This window comes from Saitoella complicata (assembly GCF_001661265.1).
Source record: "Saitoella complicata NRRL Y-17804 unplaced genomic scaffold SAICOscaffold_15, whole genome shotgun sequence".
In the NCBI taxonomy this organism is placed as follows: domain Eukaryota; kingdom Fungi; phylum Ascomycota; class Saitoellomycetes; order Saitoellales; family Saitoellaceae; genus Saitoella; species Saitoella complicata.
In genome coordinates this window covers 1-14,077 of record NW_017567006.1, presented here as the reverse complement: position 1 = coordinate 14,077, position 14,077 = coordinate 1, and the positions used below count along the sequence as shown (strand labels likewise).

The 14,077-nt window shown below is 54.2% G+C and overlaps 6 protein-coding genes across 6 annotated transcripts; 2 read left to right on the top strand and 4 right to left on the bottom strand.

Moving 5' to 3' along the window:
- Positions 1-192: 192 nt before the first annotated feature.
- On the bottom strand, positions 193-3,991 carry SAICODRAFT_71805 (uncharacterized protein). Its single transcript, XM_019170715.1, has 3 exons — positions 3,726-3,991; positions 343-3,676; positions 193-287 (listed from the first exon to the last, which is right to left on the bottom strand). Exons 1-3 carry the CDS (start codon positions 3,921-3,923, stop codon positions 262-264), a joined length of 3,558 nt encoding a protein of 1,185 aa, XP_019023337.1. The 5' UTR covers positions 3,924-3,991; the 3' UTR covers positions 193-261.
- An 888-nt stretch (positions 3,992-4,879) lies between these two features.
- On the bottom strand, positions 4,880-5,790 carry SAICODRAFT_131690 (uncharacterized protein). Its single transcript, XM_019165435.1, has one exon. It carries the CDS (start codon positions 5,703-5,705, stop codon positions 5,226-5,228), a length of 480 nt encoding a protein of 159 aa, XP_019023336.1. The 5' UTR covers positions 5,706-5,790; the 3' UTR covers positions 4,880-5,225.
- A 591-nt stretch (positions 5,791-6,381) lies between these two features.
- Positions 6,382-11,038, top strand: SAICODRAFT_93608 (Oligoxyloglucan reducing end-specific cellobiohydrolase). Its single transcript, XM_019171887.1, has one exon. The coding sequence runs from the start codon at positions 6,465-6,467 to the stop codon at positions 10,932-10,934; it is 4,470 nt and encodes a 1,489-aa protein (XP_019023335.1). The 5' UTR covers positions 6,382-6,464; the 3' UTR covers positions 10,935-11,038.
- Positions 10,780-12,057, bottom strand: SAICODRAFT_131649 (uncharacterized protein). The gene has a single exon (XM_019165434.1). The coding sequence runs from the start codon at positions 11,970-11,972 to the stop codon at positions 11,049-11,051; it is 924 nt and encodes a 307-aa protein (XP_019023334.1). The 5' UTR covers positions 11,973-12,057; the 3' UTR covers positions 10,780-11,048.
- A 30-nt stretch (positions 12,058-12,087) lies between these two features.
- SAICODRAFT_30720 (uncharacterized protein) lies at positions 12,088-12,546 on the bottom strand. The gene has a single exon (XM_019167746.1). It carries the CDS (start codon positions 12,331-12,333, stop codon positions 12,142-12,144), a length of 192 nt encoding a protein of 63 aa, XP_019023333.1. The 5' UTR covers positions 12,334-12,546; the 3' UTR covers positions 12,088-12,141.
- A 759-nt stretch (positions 12,547-13,305) lies between these two features.
- SAICODRAFT_8051 (uncharacterized protein) lies at positions 13,306-14,057 on the top strand (the record flags this gene model as incomplete). The annotated part of the gene is made up of 3 exons (XM_019171206.1): positions 13,306-13,498; positions 13,559-13,808; positions 13,865-14,057. The coding sequence occupies 3 exons, from the start codon at positions 13,306-13,308 to the stop codon at positions 14,055-14,057; spliced, it is 636 nt and encodes a 211-aa protein (XP_019023332.1).
- Between the last annotated feature and the right edge of the window lie 20 nt (positions 14,058-14,077).

The following is a 14,077-nucleotide window of genomic DNA, read 5'->3' as shown; positions in this document are numbered from 1 at the left end:
CTTCGGTTTGATGTAGATGATGTCAAAATATACCGTTTGAGCATCTGAAAATCCATATGAGGTCTCCGTTTCCCTAAACGAGCAGGAACGTGTAGAACCGGCGTAAACTCAGTGATTTTTATATCGTACCCGACTATCCAACTATGGATATTAAAAGAGTGAAAAAATGTCCCATAAATCTCACAATGACACCTCCACATACAATCTTTCATGATCATCACATGAGATCCCTTTACTATCTCATCACATTCATCCCTATACTTAGAATCCGAAAGGATTTTGCGGTGCTGCAACTCGAATCAGTAAACGTACAAAACTGGCATGCACAGAATATAAACTTACTCGCTGCGGAGAGATTCGCCCTCCTTCCTGTTGGTTGCGGCTTAAGCCCGAAGCTCGCCGGCTTAAACTGCTGTGGTTGCTGCTGTTGCTGTCCTCCGAAACCAGTCTGCTGCGCACCCTGATACCCAGTTGGCTGAACCTGCAAAGGCATGAACCCAGTTGCCTGCGAAGGCATAAAGGGAACCTGCTGCTGCTGAGGCTGGTATCCCATTGGGTTCGTCTGCATCGGCATCTGTGGTATCGTTGGGACGAGGGGCTGAGGGAGTCCGGTGGACATTGGTCGCATTTTCTGCTGAGGCTGGAAGCCTGTTTGCATGGGTTGCTGAAGGGGCATGAAACCTGTTGGCTGGGATGGAAGAGGCGAGGGGGCCTGCATCGGCTGCTGCATTGGCTGTTGGTAGCCCGTCTGTATGGGCTGCTGCTGCTGAGGCTGGAATTGCTGCATACCGGCACCGTTCGCGAACTGCTGCTGCTGAGGCTGGTACCCAGACATCTGCGGTTGCTGCTGCTGCTGCATCATGCCATTCACCTGCTGGGGCTGATAACCGGTCTGCTGAGGCATAAATCCAGTCTGCTGCGGTTGTTGGGGCTGCTGGAATCCAGTTTGCATAGGTTGCTGAACGGGCATCTGCTGTTGAGGCATGTATCCCGTATGCATGGGCTGCACCTGTCCCATCGGCTGCGTAGGCTGAGGCGACAAATGCGTCTGCTGCATCTGCATATTCAACGCGGCCAGGGTAGGCTGACCTCCGCTCATCATGGGCTGCTGGACTTGACGAGACACGGGTGGTGGAGGAGGGAGCATGCCCTGTCCGGTTGGCTGGGGAGCGACCGGACGACCGCGGGGTGGGTATGCCTGAGGGATTTGAGAGACAGGCGGCAGAGACATGCCGGTAGACTGGGGTGCCATACCCGTCATCTGCGGCTGGGCGATGGGTTGGTGCATCATACCAGTAGGTTGCTGTTGCATCATACCCGTTGGCTGTTGCTGCATCTGCTGAACAGGAGGAGCAGCCATAACAGCAGGCGCAGGTGCCGGCGGCGGAGTAGGGACGAGCGGCTGGCTCAACAGCGACAAATCCTGTGCCGCACCCACGATCGGCGGGCTCGACACAGGTATCTGGAATGGCGGGGCAGAAGCGACAGTCTGACCCGTAGCCTGGGGAGCAACGGCAGCCGCGGGCTTAGGTCTGACGGTCCACGCATCATCCTCAAACCCACCCACCGCGTTACCTGTCTGCTGCGGCGCAACAGTTCTGGGAGCCTCGACCGTCGCAGTCGAGGACGACGGCTTGAACGCATTCGGATCAACCGTCTCCGGAGCAGATTTCGTCCCCTCCGGCCTTCCCCTTCTCGTATTATTCCTCAAACCCCCACCAGGCCCCGAAAACAATCCACTCCCATCCCTACTTCCAGAGCCCGAGGATTCAGAATCAAGCTGCGCCTGCAACTGCCTCGCCATATCCTCATCCTTACTCGTATCCTCCGCCCCCACAAACTCCGCTCCACCAAACGACACGGAGCGTGCAGGTTTTCCTCTACTGAACTTCTTGTCGAGGGATTTCATGACGCGGATGATGTCCCCTTCTTTCAGGCCAAGGGTGCGGAGGGTTTGCGGGCCGACGTCTTCGAGGATAGATTCGTCCATGCCGTCTTTTTCGAAGTTATGGGCGTAGCGTTGGGAGGAGGTTGGGTCCACACCCGCGTTAAGGAAGAATTCGAACCAGTCGTAGTCACTACCGGTTGGCCTTCCTTGCGCAGGAGGAACGGAAACCTTCTTGGCGGGCTCAGAGGCGGGCTTGTCAGCGGAGAGATTCTTGCCTGTCGTACGCTCAACGTACTCGATATCCTCCGCGCTCATCTTACCAACTGGAACGGCGATTTTGACACCGTTCATCTTGTAGAGGTGGATCTTGCCATCCACACAGCCCAGGAACTCTGCGTCGACCTTGAATGTACCCGTACGGTCCGTCCATGTACGCATATTCGCAGGATTGGGCTTCGCGCGTTCCTTCTCCTTCTCTTTTCCGTTACCCTTGCTGCTGGTGTTTCCGCTATCAGATCTCTCGACGCGGCGGTCGCGGGTAGAGGAGGTGGGTTCATCCGCCATCCGAACCCTCTTCTCTTCCTTCTTCTTCCGCCCACCATCCTTAACAAGCTCGACATACGAAGCAGGAACGACACCCTCCTTCCTTCCAACCCGGATCATCCACCAATCCTCGGATTTGGTGTCATCGACGATAACCACCTCTGTATCCGCACGGACCGAGACCTCGTCCTGACCTTGGGCTTCAAAGTCATAGAGTACGATTCCGAGTTTCTCGACCGTACGGGGGGCGCGGGAAGCGGCTTGTGCGACGGCTGAGGCGGAAAGGGAGGGTGGTTCTACTTTTCGGGCGGGAGGGGAGTATTCGTTGTCCGAGTCTTCGGAGTCGTAGCGTTTGCGGGTATCGACGTACATCGACTCACGGTTCTTCTGCGCTAATCCACTTCCCTCGGGTAAAGACGGCATCGGTCTCCCAATCGCCTCCGCGATCTCTCTCAAGCCCGGTGCCCGTGCAGCTCCCGCCAAATCGCCGAGCGCCCCGACAATCTCCTCCGCAGCCGCAGTGGACCCGGCGTGGAAGTCGAAAGAGGCTGTTTCGGGGGGCGAAACGACATCGATGTAGACGTGCTTTTTCTCGGAGGAGTAGCGGAGGAGGGATGTGATGTTCCAGGTTCGAACGGGGGTTTTGGCGTCGTCGACGCCAAAGATGATGGAGGCGTTGCCGATGCCGAGGGTGCCCTTTCGCTTTTTTTTCTTGCCGATGACTTCTTGGACGGGAAAGGTTTGGAAGGAGCCGCCGATGGGGGCTGCTGCGGGGGCCGCTGAGGCCTTGGGGACAGAGGCTGGGCCGGCGGCGGGGAGGGCGAGGACTGGGGGTTGAGGAGGGGGGGATGGGGCTCGTGGTGGGGAGGGAGCACGGGGAGCGAAGGATTCACGGTCGACGTGTTGGGGTGGTGGAGCGAATGCCCGCGCTGGCATCCTGGGCGCTGTTGGTTCGGGTTCCGGCTCCGGCTCTGGCTCTTCCTCAGGTTCGGGCTCATACGCGGGCTCTGGCTCGTACGTTTGCCGTGGCACGTAGATTTGCTGGGGTGAGGCAACTGCGCCGTCAGCTTGTTCTTCAAGGTAATTTGATGGCGCGAAGCCGTATTCACTGCCGAGTCGGACGAGCCACCAGTCTGGGTCCTTCTTATCGTAGACGTCGACGATAGCGTCTTCTGCGAAGGAGAGCTCTTCGTCGGTTTGTCGTTCGTAGTCGTACAATGTCCTTGCCTTGACTTCCGGAATGACCTATACCCCAGATCAGCACAATTCATCACAACTTCGGCACAACACATACCTCCTCGACATAATTGGACGGAACGAGACCAATCTCCTCGTTTTCTTCCTCACCATCGACCTTCTTCTTTACTTTCATCCACTCATCGTCGGAGGTCTCGAGGAGGAGAAGGGTGTCATTCTCGGCGATTGCAAGTTCCTCCTCAGTCTGGGGAGGGTAGTCGTAGAGCGCCCTGTAGACGCCGATAAAGGCGGTCATGATTGTATGCGATGCCCGTCTACGTCTGGTGAATCAATTGCTATGGGTATCGCTGTCGGGGTACGTTGTTGCTTTTGGTGTAGTGGCTGTTCGCTATGACGGAGGTTGATCCCGACTGACAGCCGTCGCCCAATTAATCCTGACATTAAGTGAATCAAGATTAATCAACTCAGGAATCGCTGCTAGGATTCATTGATAACTTAAAAGGATTCATGTTCTGGTCGTTCACGAAGTACAACTATGGCAATCAGATCTAGAATCCAAACAGAGTCATCCCTGCCCCGAACTCAAACGTCAACACATCGGTCCTACGGCGGTAGCTGTACACGTTCCGTACCTCATACAGGAATGTCCCACACCCTGCTCCTCTTCCAGGACTGGGCACGGCCCACCACGAGGAGCCGTAAAGAGAGACAAAGATGTAGCGACTCTCTGAAAACTGTCGGTCCTTGAAGAGTCGCACAGGGGCTCTCGGAAATGGACGCGCTTCCGCTCTCCCTTAAGCTTGCAGGGCGTTGGCTCGGGGCTCACGGTACCAAAGGCGTCGATGGCGCAAAACCTGAGCGGCGCATCGCTGTTGATGAACTTGGGTTTGAGACTGATCTTGCTCAGTCTTCTCCAGTTACCGGTCATGTTATGTGGTGGGGTAGTGGTATTGTTTGAGGGTTGGGGGTTGAATGGACGGTCTGGGAGGACGTACGCTTCCTTATATCCTCAAACATTAATGTCGCGCCGAGGCAGATGGTCATGGGGTTAACTGCACTGACTGTTTGCATGCGATACCTCCGACGGCTTTGTAACCTTATTTTCTTTGGTATACCTCGGCTTCGCCACGCGAGTAGTAGTACCGAGCGGACGTATTGTAACTGTCATGGCTAAGTTAACGTTACAGGGATCGTCGAAGCCGCAGCTGCTTACACAGTAAGTAACATTTTACTCGCTAAAGCCATCTTGATGATGATGTCTCCTTAGGGTTAACCAAGTGGGACTACAAGTCTTTGACTGTCAGTGCTCGTTGTTACGGGCATGCAATATCATAACCGGGCCCGGACGCCGTGAGAACTGAAAGATAAATTGAGGCTACGCTACCAGACCACACTCGAATTTGCACCGGACCATTCATCATCTGATTTCCCAGCACTGGGGACTCTATTCGTAATCCAACCACTCCCGTATCCACTTTTTATCCCGACGACCTCTTCGAACTTTGCAGCAATGGCATCCAGGACCTCGAGGCGCACGAGGGTTGTGCGGAGATAGTCCGGGGCCAAGCAAGACTCCACTGCGCGCAAGGTAGCTTGATCACTGCCAGTATTTGAGATCATTTCGTGGCCGAGTAATGGTAGCGTTGTCTGACGGTGGAAATCGAGGAGCCTCCCTAGCGGGAGCACACCTGGCGTGGAACGACAAACGTCGTGGAGGGCGACAAGCCGGTCGTAGAACTGCTCTACACCTATCATCAGTACACTCTCGTAATTTCTGATGGCAGAGCGGACCACACGGGCAAGCAGGCAGCACGAGGGAAAGCACCTCAATGCCATAGACCTCATCCGCTTCGATCTCTTCCAGCTGCGGAATAGGTGGGGCAGGAGTAGACGTCGAGGTCCGTGGAGTGAACCCGGTAAAGGTTGAGGACACTTGCCGGCTCTGGGATCGTGAGGATGGGACAAAGTTACTTTCTGCGTAGAGGTAGATATCGTGTAGGTCTACCGTTGGAGTCAAGGCCTTCAAAGGACCGCCGAGGGCGAGTTTGTTGAGGGATTTCTTGAGCATAGAAGTCATGGTCGGGACTCATCTCGAGGGGATACAGTTAAGAACAGCACGAGTCGCAACCGACACTTATACCATTCAACTCGGGATTCACTACCCGAGGCAGAGTTGAGCTCGGTATAGTGCGATATCGATTCATGCATACACCCGATTTAGGATCCGACGGGGCTCGGCTCAAATCGCTTTTGAGATGTAGCAAATATGGCATCGCTTAAGCTTATCGAGGACATGTGATTCATTATGGGCTTCCATTAACTGCGGGAAAGGTTTGTCAAATCTTCGATATTGACGGCGTGCTGCGAATTGACTTGCGGTCGGACCGGGCCGTTGGCATGTCCGTTTCACAGGTCACAACGGGATTTGTGGGTAGAGCCCCGAGGTTTCAAAAAAGCATGTTCTTATCGTTGCTCTGGATTCTGGCTCTGTGACAGTTGAACTCTTACAGGAGCATGTCATAGGTTCAGAGGGTGCACCTTCTCCGCGGCACCGTAGGGAACCGCCGTCAGTTGTGAGGAACATGAGATATTGAAAGGCAGATTGAGGCATGTGGGAACTGGCTTTATATACATTGGCAATAAACTGACCTGGTAAGGCATGTATAAACCTGAACCTGAGGCATACCACGTCATGGCCGCCCGTGACCCCGTACGCGGCCCGAGCCGACCGTCTCGAGACCAAACACCAAGGACTCAATTAAAAAGCAGCTGAAGAGGCAGGATATACCCATCAATACCCCAGCTTCATCAGCCTGTGATCAATTGATCCACCACCATGCAGCGACACCGGCTGCTCGAGCTGATCACCTTACTGGCTCTCGCCGTCTTCAGCGGAGTCTTGGCAGATAAACCCAAGGTCCACCGAACGACATTCGACAATTTACCTGCGAATTACTTTTATTTCAATGATTCTCCGGTGCTGCTTTACCATGACCCGATTACGGGGGTCGTGTACCGGTCTGACAATGAGGGCAAGACGTTTGATCCGGTGAAGGGCGTGAAGGAGGGCGAGGCGCGGGATTTGATTCAGCATCCATTCGATAATGAGAAGGCGTTTATTTTGAGTACGGGCACGAAGCATTGGAGGACCGAAAACCAGGGAAAGTCGTGGCAATCGTTCACGACGCCGCATCCGCCGACAAACATGGGCGCGCCGATTGCGTTCTCGGCGACAAAGGGGAATTACGCCATTTTCACTGGGATGAAGTGCGAGATTGGGATTTTTGGGTCGTGTCAGGATGTTGCGTTTTACACGAAGGATGCGTTCGACACGGATCCTAAGCCGTTGTTGTCGAATGTGATTCAGTGTGCGTTTATGCAAGCTTCGAAGCACTTCAAGGAGGGAGATCCGCAGACTGTCTTTTGCGTTCGTCCTGACCCTGATTCCAAGGACTCGTTCCCGGACAACTTACAACTCGTCAAATCTTCCGACTGGTTCCAGACCACCGAGGACGTCTCCTTTGAAGGCTCTCGCGCTGTACGCGGAGTCGTCGGTATCGTTGTCGTAGAGAAATTCCTCGTGGCTGCTGTGAAGTCTTCTGGGACGGATGAGATGAGAATGTATGTCTCCCTGGACGGCAACCTTTGGGATCGCGCCGAGTTCCCTCACGACTCTAAGCTCGAGGAGGACGCTTACACCGTGCTCGAATCGACGCCATACGCTATTCAAGTCGATGTCCTTGGTAACAATGCCATCAACCCCATGGGTACGCTCTACACCTCGAACTCCAACGGTACCTACTTCGTCAGGCGCCTCGAGCACACGAACCGCAATGTCGGTGGAAACGTGGATTTCGAGAAGGTTGATAATGTCGAGGGTGTCGTCCTGGCCAACATCGTCGCGAACTGGGAAGAGGTCCAAGAGCGCCGCATGACTACTAAGAAGGTCCAGTCTCGGATCTCCTTTGACGACGGTAACACTTGGCACCGTCTCAAGGGTCCGGGATGCGATGGGAAGAGCGCGGATGAGTGTAGTCTGCATCTTCATTCTGTTACTTCTCCGCATAACTCTGGTCGGATTTTCTCTTCTACTGCCGCGCCTGGAATCTTGATGGGTGTCGGTAACGTTGGCTCTGAGATTAAGGAGTACACTGAAGGCGACCTGTATGCGTCTACGGATGCTGGGTTGACGTGGTCTCTGTCTCGCAGTGGAGCGCACAAGTACGAGTTTGGCGATGGTGGATCTATCCTTATCGCTGTTGATGACGAGGAATCTACGGACAAGGTCGCCTATTCCTTGGACTTTGGCAGGACGTGGAAGGAGGTCGACTTGGATGGTAAAGTCAAGGCGAGAATGTTGACCACCGTCCCTGACTCCACGAGTAGGAAGTTCACGCTCCTCGCAACCGGTGCTCGTGGTGAGAAAGACGAGGGCAAGACCCTCGTGGTCTTTGTCGACTTTGCCGACCTCGATGAGCGGGAGAAGAAGTGTAAGCTTGATGAGAAGGATGAAGGAAAGTCCGACTTTGAGAAGTGGTATGCACGTACTGTGGATGGACAGCCGCAGTGCTTGATGGGACACAAGGAGTTTTTCTGGAGGAAGAAGGTTGATAGGGAGTGCTTTGTCGGAGACAAGTATGAAGATCCTGTCCCTGTGGAAGAAAACTGCCCTTGCACGGATGCCGATTATGAGTGTGACTACAACTTTGTCCGTGGAGATAATGGTGAGTGTGTTCCTGCTACTGGTGCACCGGATCTTATCCCACCTGGTCAGTGTACCAAGCCCGGTGACAAGTACATGGGCATTAGCGGCTACCGACTCATTCCCGGCAACACCTGCGACAAGAGCAAGGGTGTCAGGAAGGATGAGCCGGTCGAGAAGACCTGTGGAGAGATGCACGTGCCTAGCGGAAAGGTCGGACACCACCAGACCGAGTTCAAGGGCGAGGTGAAGCAGTACTACTATCTCGAGCGCTCTGAGACATCATCTGGAAATGATGAGACTGTGATTCTGAGGACCACGAAGAATGAGGTGTGGAAGACGCATGACCAGGGTGGTAAGTGGGACAGGATCTTGGTTGACCAGGAGGTCATCTCGATCGTTCCGCACCCCTACTTCAAGGATTACGTCTACTTCTTGACTGTGTCGAAAAAGCTCTTCTTCTCCAAGGATCGCGCAAAGACGATCTCGGAAGTTGAAACACCACTTCCTCCCAACGGGTTCGGAGTTCAGGTGCTGCAGTTCCATCCCGTTCATTCAGACTGGATCATTTACACGGGCGGCAAGAACTGCGAGGATGTCTTCGGTGACAACTGCCATGCTGTCGCATACTACTCCAAGGACGGTGGTTTCAGCTGGGATAAGATTGCGCAGTATGTTCGCACTTGCTCCTGGGCTCGCGGAAAGAAGTTCGTGGTTGACGACGATCTTGTCATTTGCGAGAAGTATTCTTCCGAGTCTGGAGCACAGGAGTCGATGACTGCGCGCGACCTTCAGTTGATCTCTTCGAATGATTACTTCGAGAAAGACAAGAATGTGCACTTCAAGCAAATGGTTGGGTTCGCCCCCGTGGAGGAGTATATCGTTGTCGCTGAGCTTGACGAGGAAAGCAAGGCTTTGACCATGCATGTTACCGTCGATGGCAAGAACTACGCCAAGGCGCACTTCCCGCCTAAGTTCAAGATCGATCATCAGCAGGCGTACACCGTTATGGACTCTGTCACTGACTCGATCTTCTTGCACGTAACGACCAACCCGAGGACTGGATCTGAATGGGGTTCCATTATGAAGTCCAACTCGAACGGAACGTATTATGTCCTGTCTGAGGAGAAGGTCAATCGTGACACCTACGGCTACGTCGACTTCGAGAAGATGCAGGGATTGGAAGGTGTTGCGGTCATCAACGTCGTGACCAACGCTGACGATGCTTTGGCCGGAGCCAATAAGAAGCTTAAGACGAAAGCTACTCACAACGATGGTGGGGAGTGGAACTTCATTGCGCCGCCGAAAAAAGATTCGGAGGGCAAGTCCTTCTGTTCTGGATCGTTGGAGCAGTGCTCTCTCAACTTGCACGGCTACACCGAGCGCAAGGACTTCCGGGACACATTGTCTTCTGGATCTGCTGTCGGCCTCATGCTCAGTGTTGGAAACGTTGGCGAATACTTGACGGGTTACGGTGACGGCAACACGTTCATTACCCGTAATGGTGGCGTGACCTGGAAGGAGGCACACAAGGGTACGTACATGTGGGAGTACGGCGACCAGGGTTCGATCATCGTCATCGTCAATGACCGCGAGCCTACGAACAAGATCCTCTACACCCTGAACGAGGGTGAAAGCTGGGAGGAGTACGTGTTCGCGAACGAGGATGCGAAGGTAAAGGTCACCGATATCGCCACTGTTCCCTCGGATACCAGCCGTCGCTTCCTCCTCTTTGGCAAGTCGACACACTCTGACAAGGTCCTGGCTATTCAGCTTGACTTCACTGGCCTGACCGACCGTCAATGTAACCTCGACCCCGAGAACGCCGCGGACGACGATTTCGAGCTCTGGACTCCCATGCACCCTGAATCCGAGAACGGCTGTCTCTTCGGCCATAAAGCTCAGTACCACCGCAAACTTACGGACCATCTCTGCTACATTGGCTCCAGGATCCCGCAGCCGCACAAGATTCTTGATAACTGCACTTGTACCCGCCAGGACTTCGAATGTGATTTCAACTACCAGAGAGCGAGTGATGGGTCGTGTGTGCTCGTCGATGGTGCGACGCCCCTGGATCACTCGCTGGTTTGTGCACAGGCTGATGTGGTGGAGTGGTTCGAGCCGACTGGATACCGTCGTATTCCGATCACGACTTGTCAGGGTGGAAAGGAGTTGGATAAATTCATCGCACACGCCTGCCCCGGAAAAGAACGCGAATTTGAGCGTGAGAGGGGAAAGAAGGGCTTGCACGGTTTCGGATTGTTCGTGGTGATCTTGCTGCCGTTCTTGGCTGCTGGTGGTGTTGCGTGGTATGTGTACGCGAGATGGCAAGCTCGATATGGCCAAATCAGGCTCGGGGATGAGGGGGTCAGGGTTGAGGATAGTCCCGTTGTGCGATACCCCATTATCGCGGTTTCTGCACTCGCTGCGGTGGTGATGACTGTTCCGGCACTCTTGAAAGCCCTTGGGGGGGCTGTTGCGGGGATGATTTCGAGAAATAAGAGGTTCACGACCAGGGGTAGTTTTGCGAGGGGAGAGTATTCGACGCTCGGGAGGACGAGTTTGGATGATGATATCTTGGGGGATTCGGATGGGGAGACATAGATAGGCCTTCTCAATGAGGTTGTGTGCGGGACGATCGCGTACGAATTACTATTAGGTCCGATATTCTAAGACCTGTCTAAGTCTTCTCTACTACGTCTTGGTCTTTGTCTTATCCTATCCTTCTCTGCCACCCCATTTCCTGCTCGCCCAAGTGAATAGACAGATACTTAAGCCGTACCCGACCACACTTCCCAGGTTCACTCCGAAATTCTGTTCTAGACGATTTGCTGTTCCAAAGATAATACACTTCGCGGCATCCACCGCATTCCACACCGGCATAATATACCCGTACCCGTAAAACCAGTGCTGGTCCGCGATACTGACGAACGCGGCACTCACGTTCGCGATAATCCACACACCGAGAAAGAATGGGATGAAAGCCTGCCCGAAGAGGGTGTAAACTCCTTCGATCGCAAACCCGAGAGCTGTCATCGTCACCCAGTTCGACATCCAGAAGAGGAAGAAGCCGGTATGTCCGAAGTATGCCGTAAAGCTAACGTCCCACGCTAAACTGACAAGCGAGAACCATAAGCTGAGGAAGAAGTACTGGATGAGTGGGATGAGGAGTCGCATCGCGAGGGCTGAAGAGAGACGGAGGCGGGCTTGGAGCTGGAGACGTGGTTCGGACCAGAGGTTTACGGTGAAGAAGGTGTAGACGAGGAGGTAGAGCATACAAATCGAAACAACGGGGAGGGCGGCGAAGTGCGTAATGCGATCAACGTTATACTCGCTGAATCCGAAAGCTGAGGCTGGGATCGACGTGGGCGCGGTGGTGAGGACTTGAGCGGCGAAAGCGGCGTTCGCGATACCAAGACCGCGGGAGAGGACGGGGATTGCTTGCGGTGGGATCCATTGGTCGACGGTCAAATACGAGCGGCCTTCAGAGTAGAAGAAACCCATTGCGCCGGTTGGGTCGTACGTTGATACGTCGGTGTTTACGGCCGCGAGGGCAGCGGAGGTTGCGTTCGAGTGGATTACGACCGCGGCCCAGCAATCTTGGTTTTGGACGGCGTAGCGGGCCCAAGCTGTTCCGTCCATGTCGGAGTAGTTTGGGATTTGTGGTGGGATCTTTCACGGTCCAGCCGAGGTGGAATTGGTTTTGGCGGTCTTGGGTTGTTGCTTGGATGATTGCGGGACCGAGGACTGCTGCGGTGCGGTATACGACGGAGTCGAGGTCGAGGATGCAAACGGACAGTCGCCAGCGGTTTTATGGTTGTTGCCAGTAGGAGCCCCAGTAGATCGGGAGGGTGAGCCACATGAAGACCGTGGTGAGGAAGAGGACGAGGCCGATGAATTTGAAGGCATGTCTTTGGTTCGTGAGCTCCGGAGCCCAAAAGGAGTAGTGAGATCGATAAACTTCAGGGTCATCGAGGGGGTTTTGATCCTTTTCGTCGGACATCTTCGGTGCACCGAACTTGCGTGCGGTCGATGAGGAGCGGGAGCAGTAAGCGTGGGAGTAACCGGTACCGCGCGATCGAGGAGAACGGAGGTGATCCTTGTCAAGTCAGCCGGAGGTCGTTAGAGACCATATCGGCCAACCCAGAAGACTGACTAAACAGGAGCAGAAGAAGTACAAGGCATGTCTACGTTACATTCCATACCTCGAGAATCGGGGGTCCAGATTTCCGGCAATGACGCGCGTGCTCGATGGTCGTCGGTTCGCTGCGTCAACCCGCGTCACAGACTTCGAGAATGTCTCATATAAGATCGAAGAGGAAACTTTAAGCTTAACTCAAGGAGATATACGAAGAGTTTGGTAGGAAATACGAAGAGAGACGACGACGCGACGACCAACTTACGGCTATCTATTAAACAACCGACCTATCACCTTGCAATTTATTGCGACCTCCTCCGACCTCCTCTAATCTCTCACGGCCCACGACTGGCGACATGCCAGGATGAACAGACACAGCGACGGCGACATCGCCCGAACCTGAGCCCGGCAATGAGGAATCATCCGGTTTCTGGGATCCAGCCATAAAGAAGGAACGCCAAGCCATCTCCAAGAAGCTCCTCCTCGGATTCGCGTGATCACTATGTCCATGTGGTGCTGCCTCTCCATCTTCTGGGGAAGTCCTTGGGTGCTAGAAACCTACCTCTTCCGCCTCCCAATCTGGATAGTGGATTTCGATACGGAGACGAGTTGGAGAGAGTGCCATCGCGTCCGCCGTGACGTCGACTGCGTTGGGGGCCTTGAGAGAGCATGCGCATTTGGGATGGGATGTTGTCCCGGCGAATCAGTTTCCAAATTATGGAGAGGACGTAGCGTGGTGTACGGTCAGCGAGGAGAATTGGGGTGCGGTAACCATAAACCCGAATGCGACCAGGAGGTGAAGAGAGGCGTTGGCGAGTGGAGATTCGTTATGATCCGATGGACGCGATCACGGTGTATTACAATGAAGTCAGGTTCTTTCAGGTTGTAGATGAGTTTGTGGTACCCCTCATCTACCGAATCTTGCAGACTGCCACGGTGACGGCGAGTCAGGTGGCTGTGTCGGGGTATTTGGGGACGGCGACAGCGGCGGATTTGACAGGGGTTGCGGGAAGCTTGCTACAAGCCTCGGGTCAGCCGTTCTCGTATGGAACGCATAATATACGGGCGATGCATTCTTGAGCGATTCAAGCGCCGTTGGAGGCAGGGTTGATTCACTACCTTATCTTTTGTCTTCATGTTGCGCTTTTCTTGAACACGGCACGCGAACCGCTGCAGAAGATATTGAAGTATTCGTCGTCGGTGATATTTCGGATTGCGGCGCCAGCTGCTATCTATGTGGTGTTGAGTTTGTGGTATACGTTGATCAACCTGACGTTTCATGTGCCGTTGTGGGGTGGACTAGGAGCCGTGGGATTTTGGGTTTTTCGGTTGCTGGCATGGTACGTTTTCTCACTCCCTTTCCTTCCAACGATCTTATCTAAACGTGTTCGCACAGGATATCCGGTCTCTCCATCGGCCTTGCAATGGAATCAATGATCACAATTCTCGGTCCCTCCTTCCTCCCCTTCTTCCCCATCCTCTGGCTCGTCCTCGACATCTCCTCCTCCTTCTTCCCACCCGACGTCCAACAACGCTTCTACCGCTACCGATATGCCATGCCCTTCTACCACAACACACAAGCGACATAGACGATCGCGTACGCTAGGAA

Bases quoted from the DNA above. Each gene is read 5' to 3' on its own strand.
- SAICODRAFT_71805 (XM_019170715.1), bottom strand. From the start codon at position 3,923: ATGACCGCCTTTATCGGCGTCTACAGGGCGCTCTACGACTACCCTCCC. The intron at 3,677-3,725 runs GTATGTGTTGTG...TCTGGGGTATAG, and splicing joins CGTCCAATTATGTCGAGGAG to GTCATTCCGGAAGTCAAGGC. The intron at 288-342 runs GTAAGTTTATAT...TTCGAGTTGCAG, and splicing joins GGCGAATCTCTCCGCAGCGA to CACCGCAAAATCCTTTCGGA.
- SAICODRAFT_131690 (XM_019165435.1), bottom strand. From the start codon at position 5,705: ATGACTTCTATGCTCAAGAAATCCCTCAACAAACTCGCCCTCGGCGGT.
- SAICODRAFT_93608 (XM_019171887.1), top strand. From the start codon at position 6,465: ATGCAGCGACACCGGCTGCTCGAGCTGATCACCTTACTGGCTCTCGCC.
- SAICODRAFT_131649 (XM_019165434.1), bottom strand. From the start codon at position 11,972: ATGGACGGAACAGCTTGGGCCCGCTACGCCGTCCAAAACCAAGATTGC.
- SAICODRAFT_30720 (XM_019167746.1), bottom strand. From the start codon at position 12,333: ATGTCCGACGAAAAGGATCAAAACCCCCTCGATGACCCTGAAGTTTAT.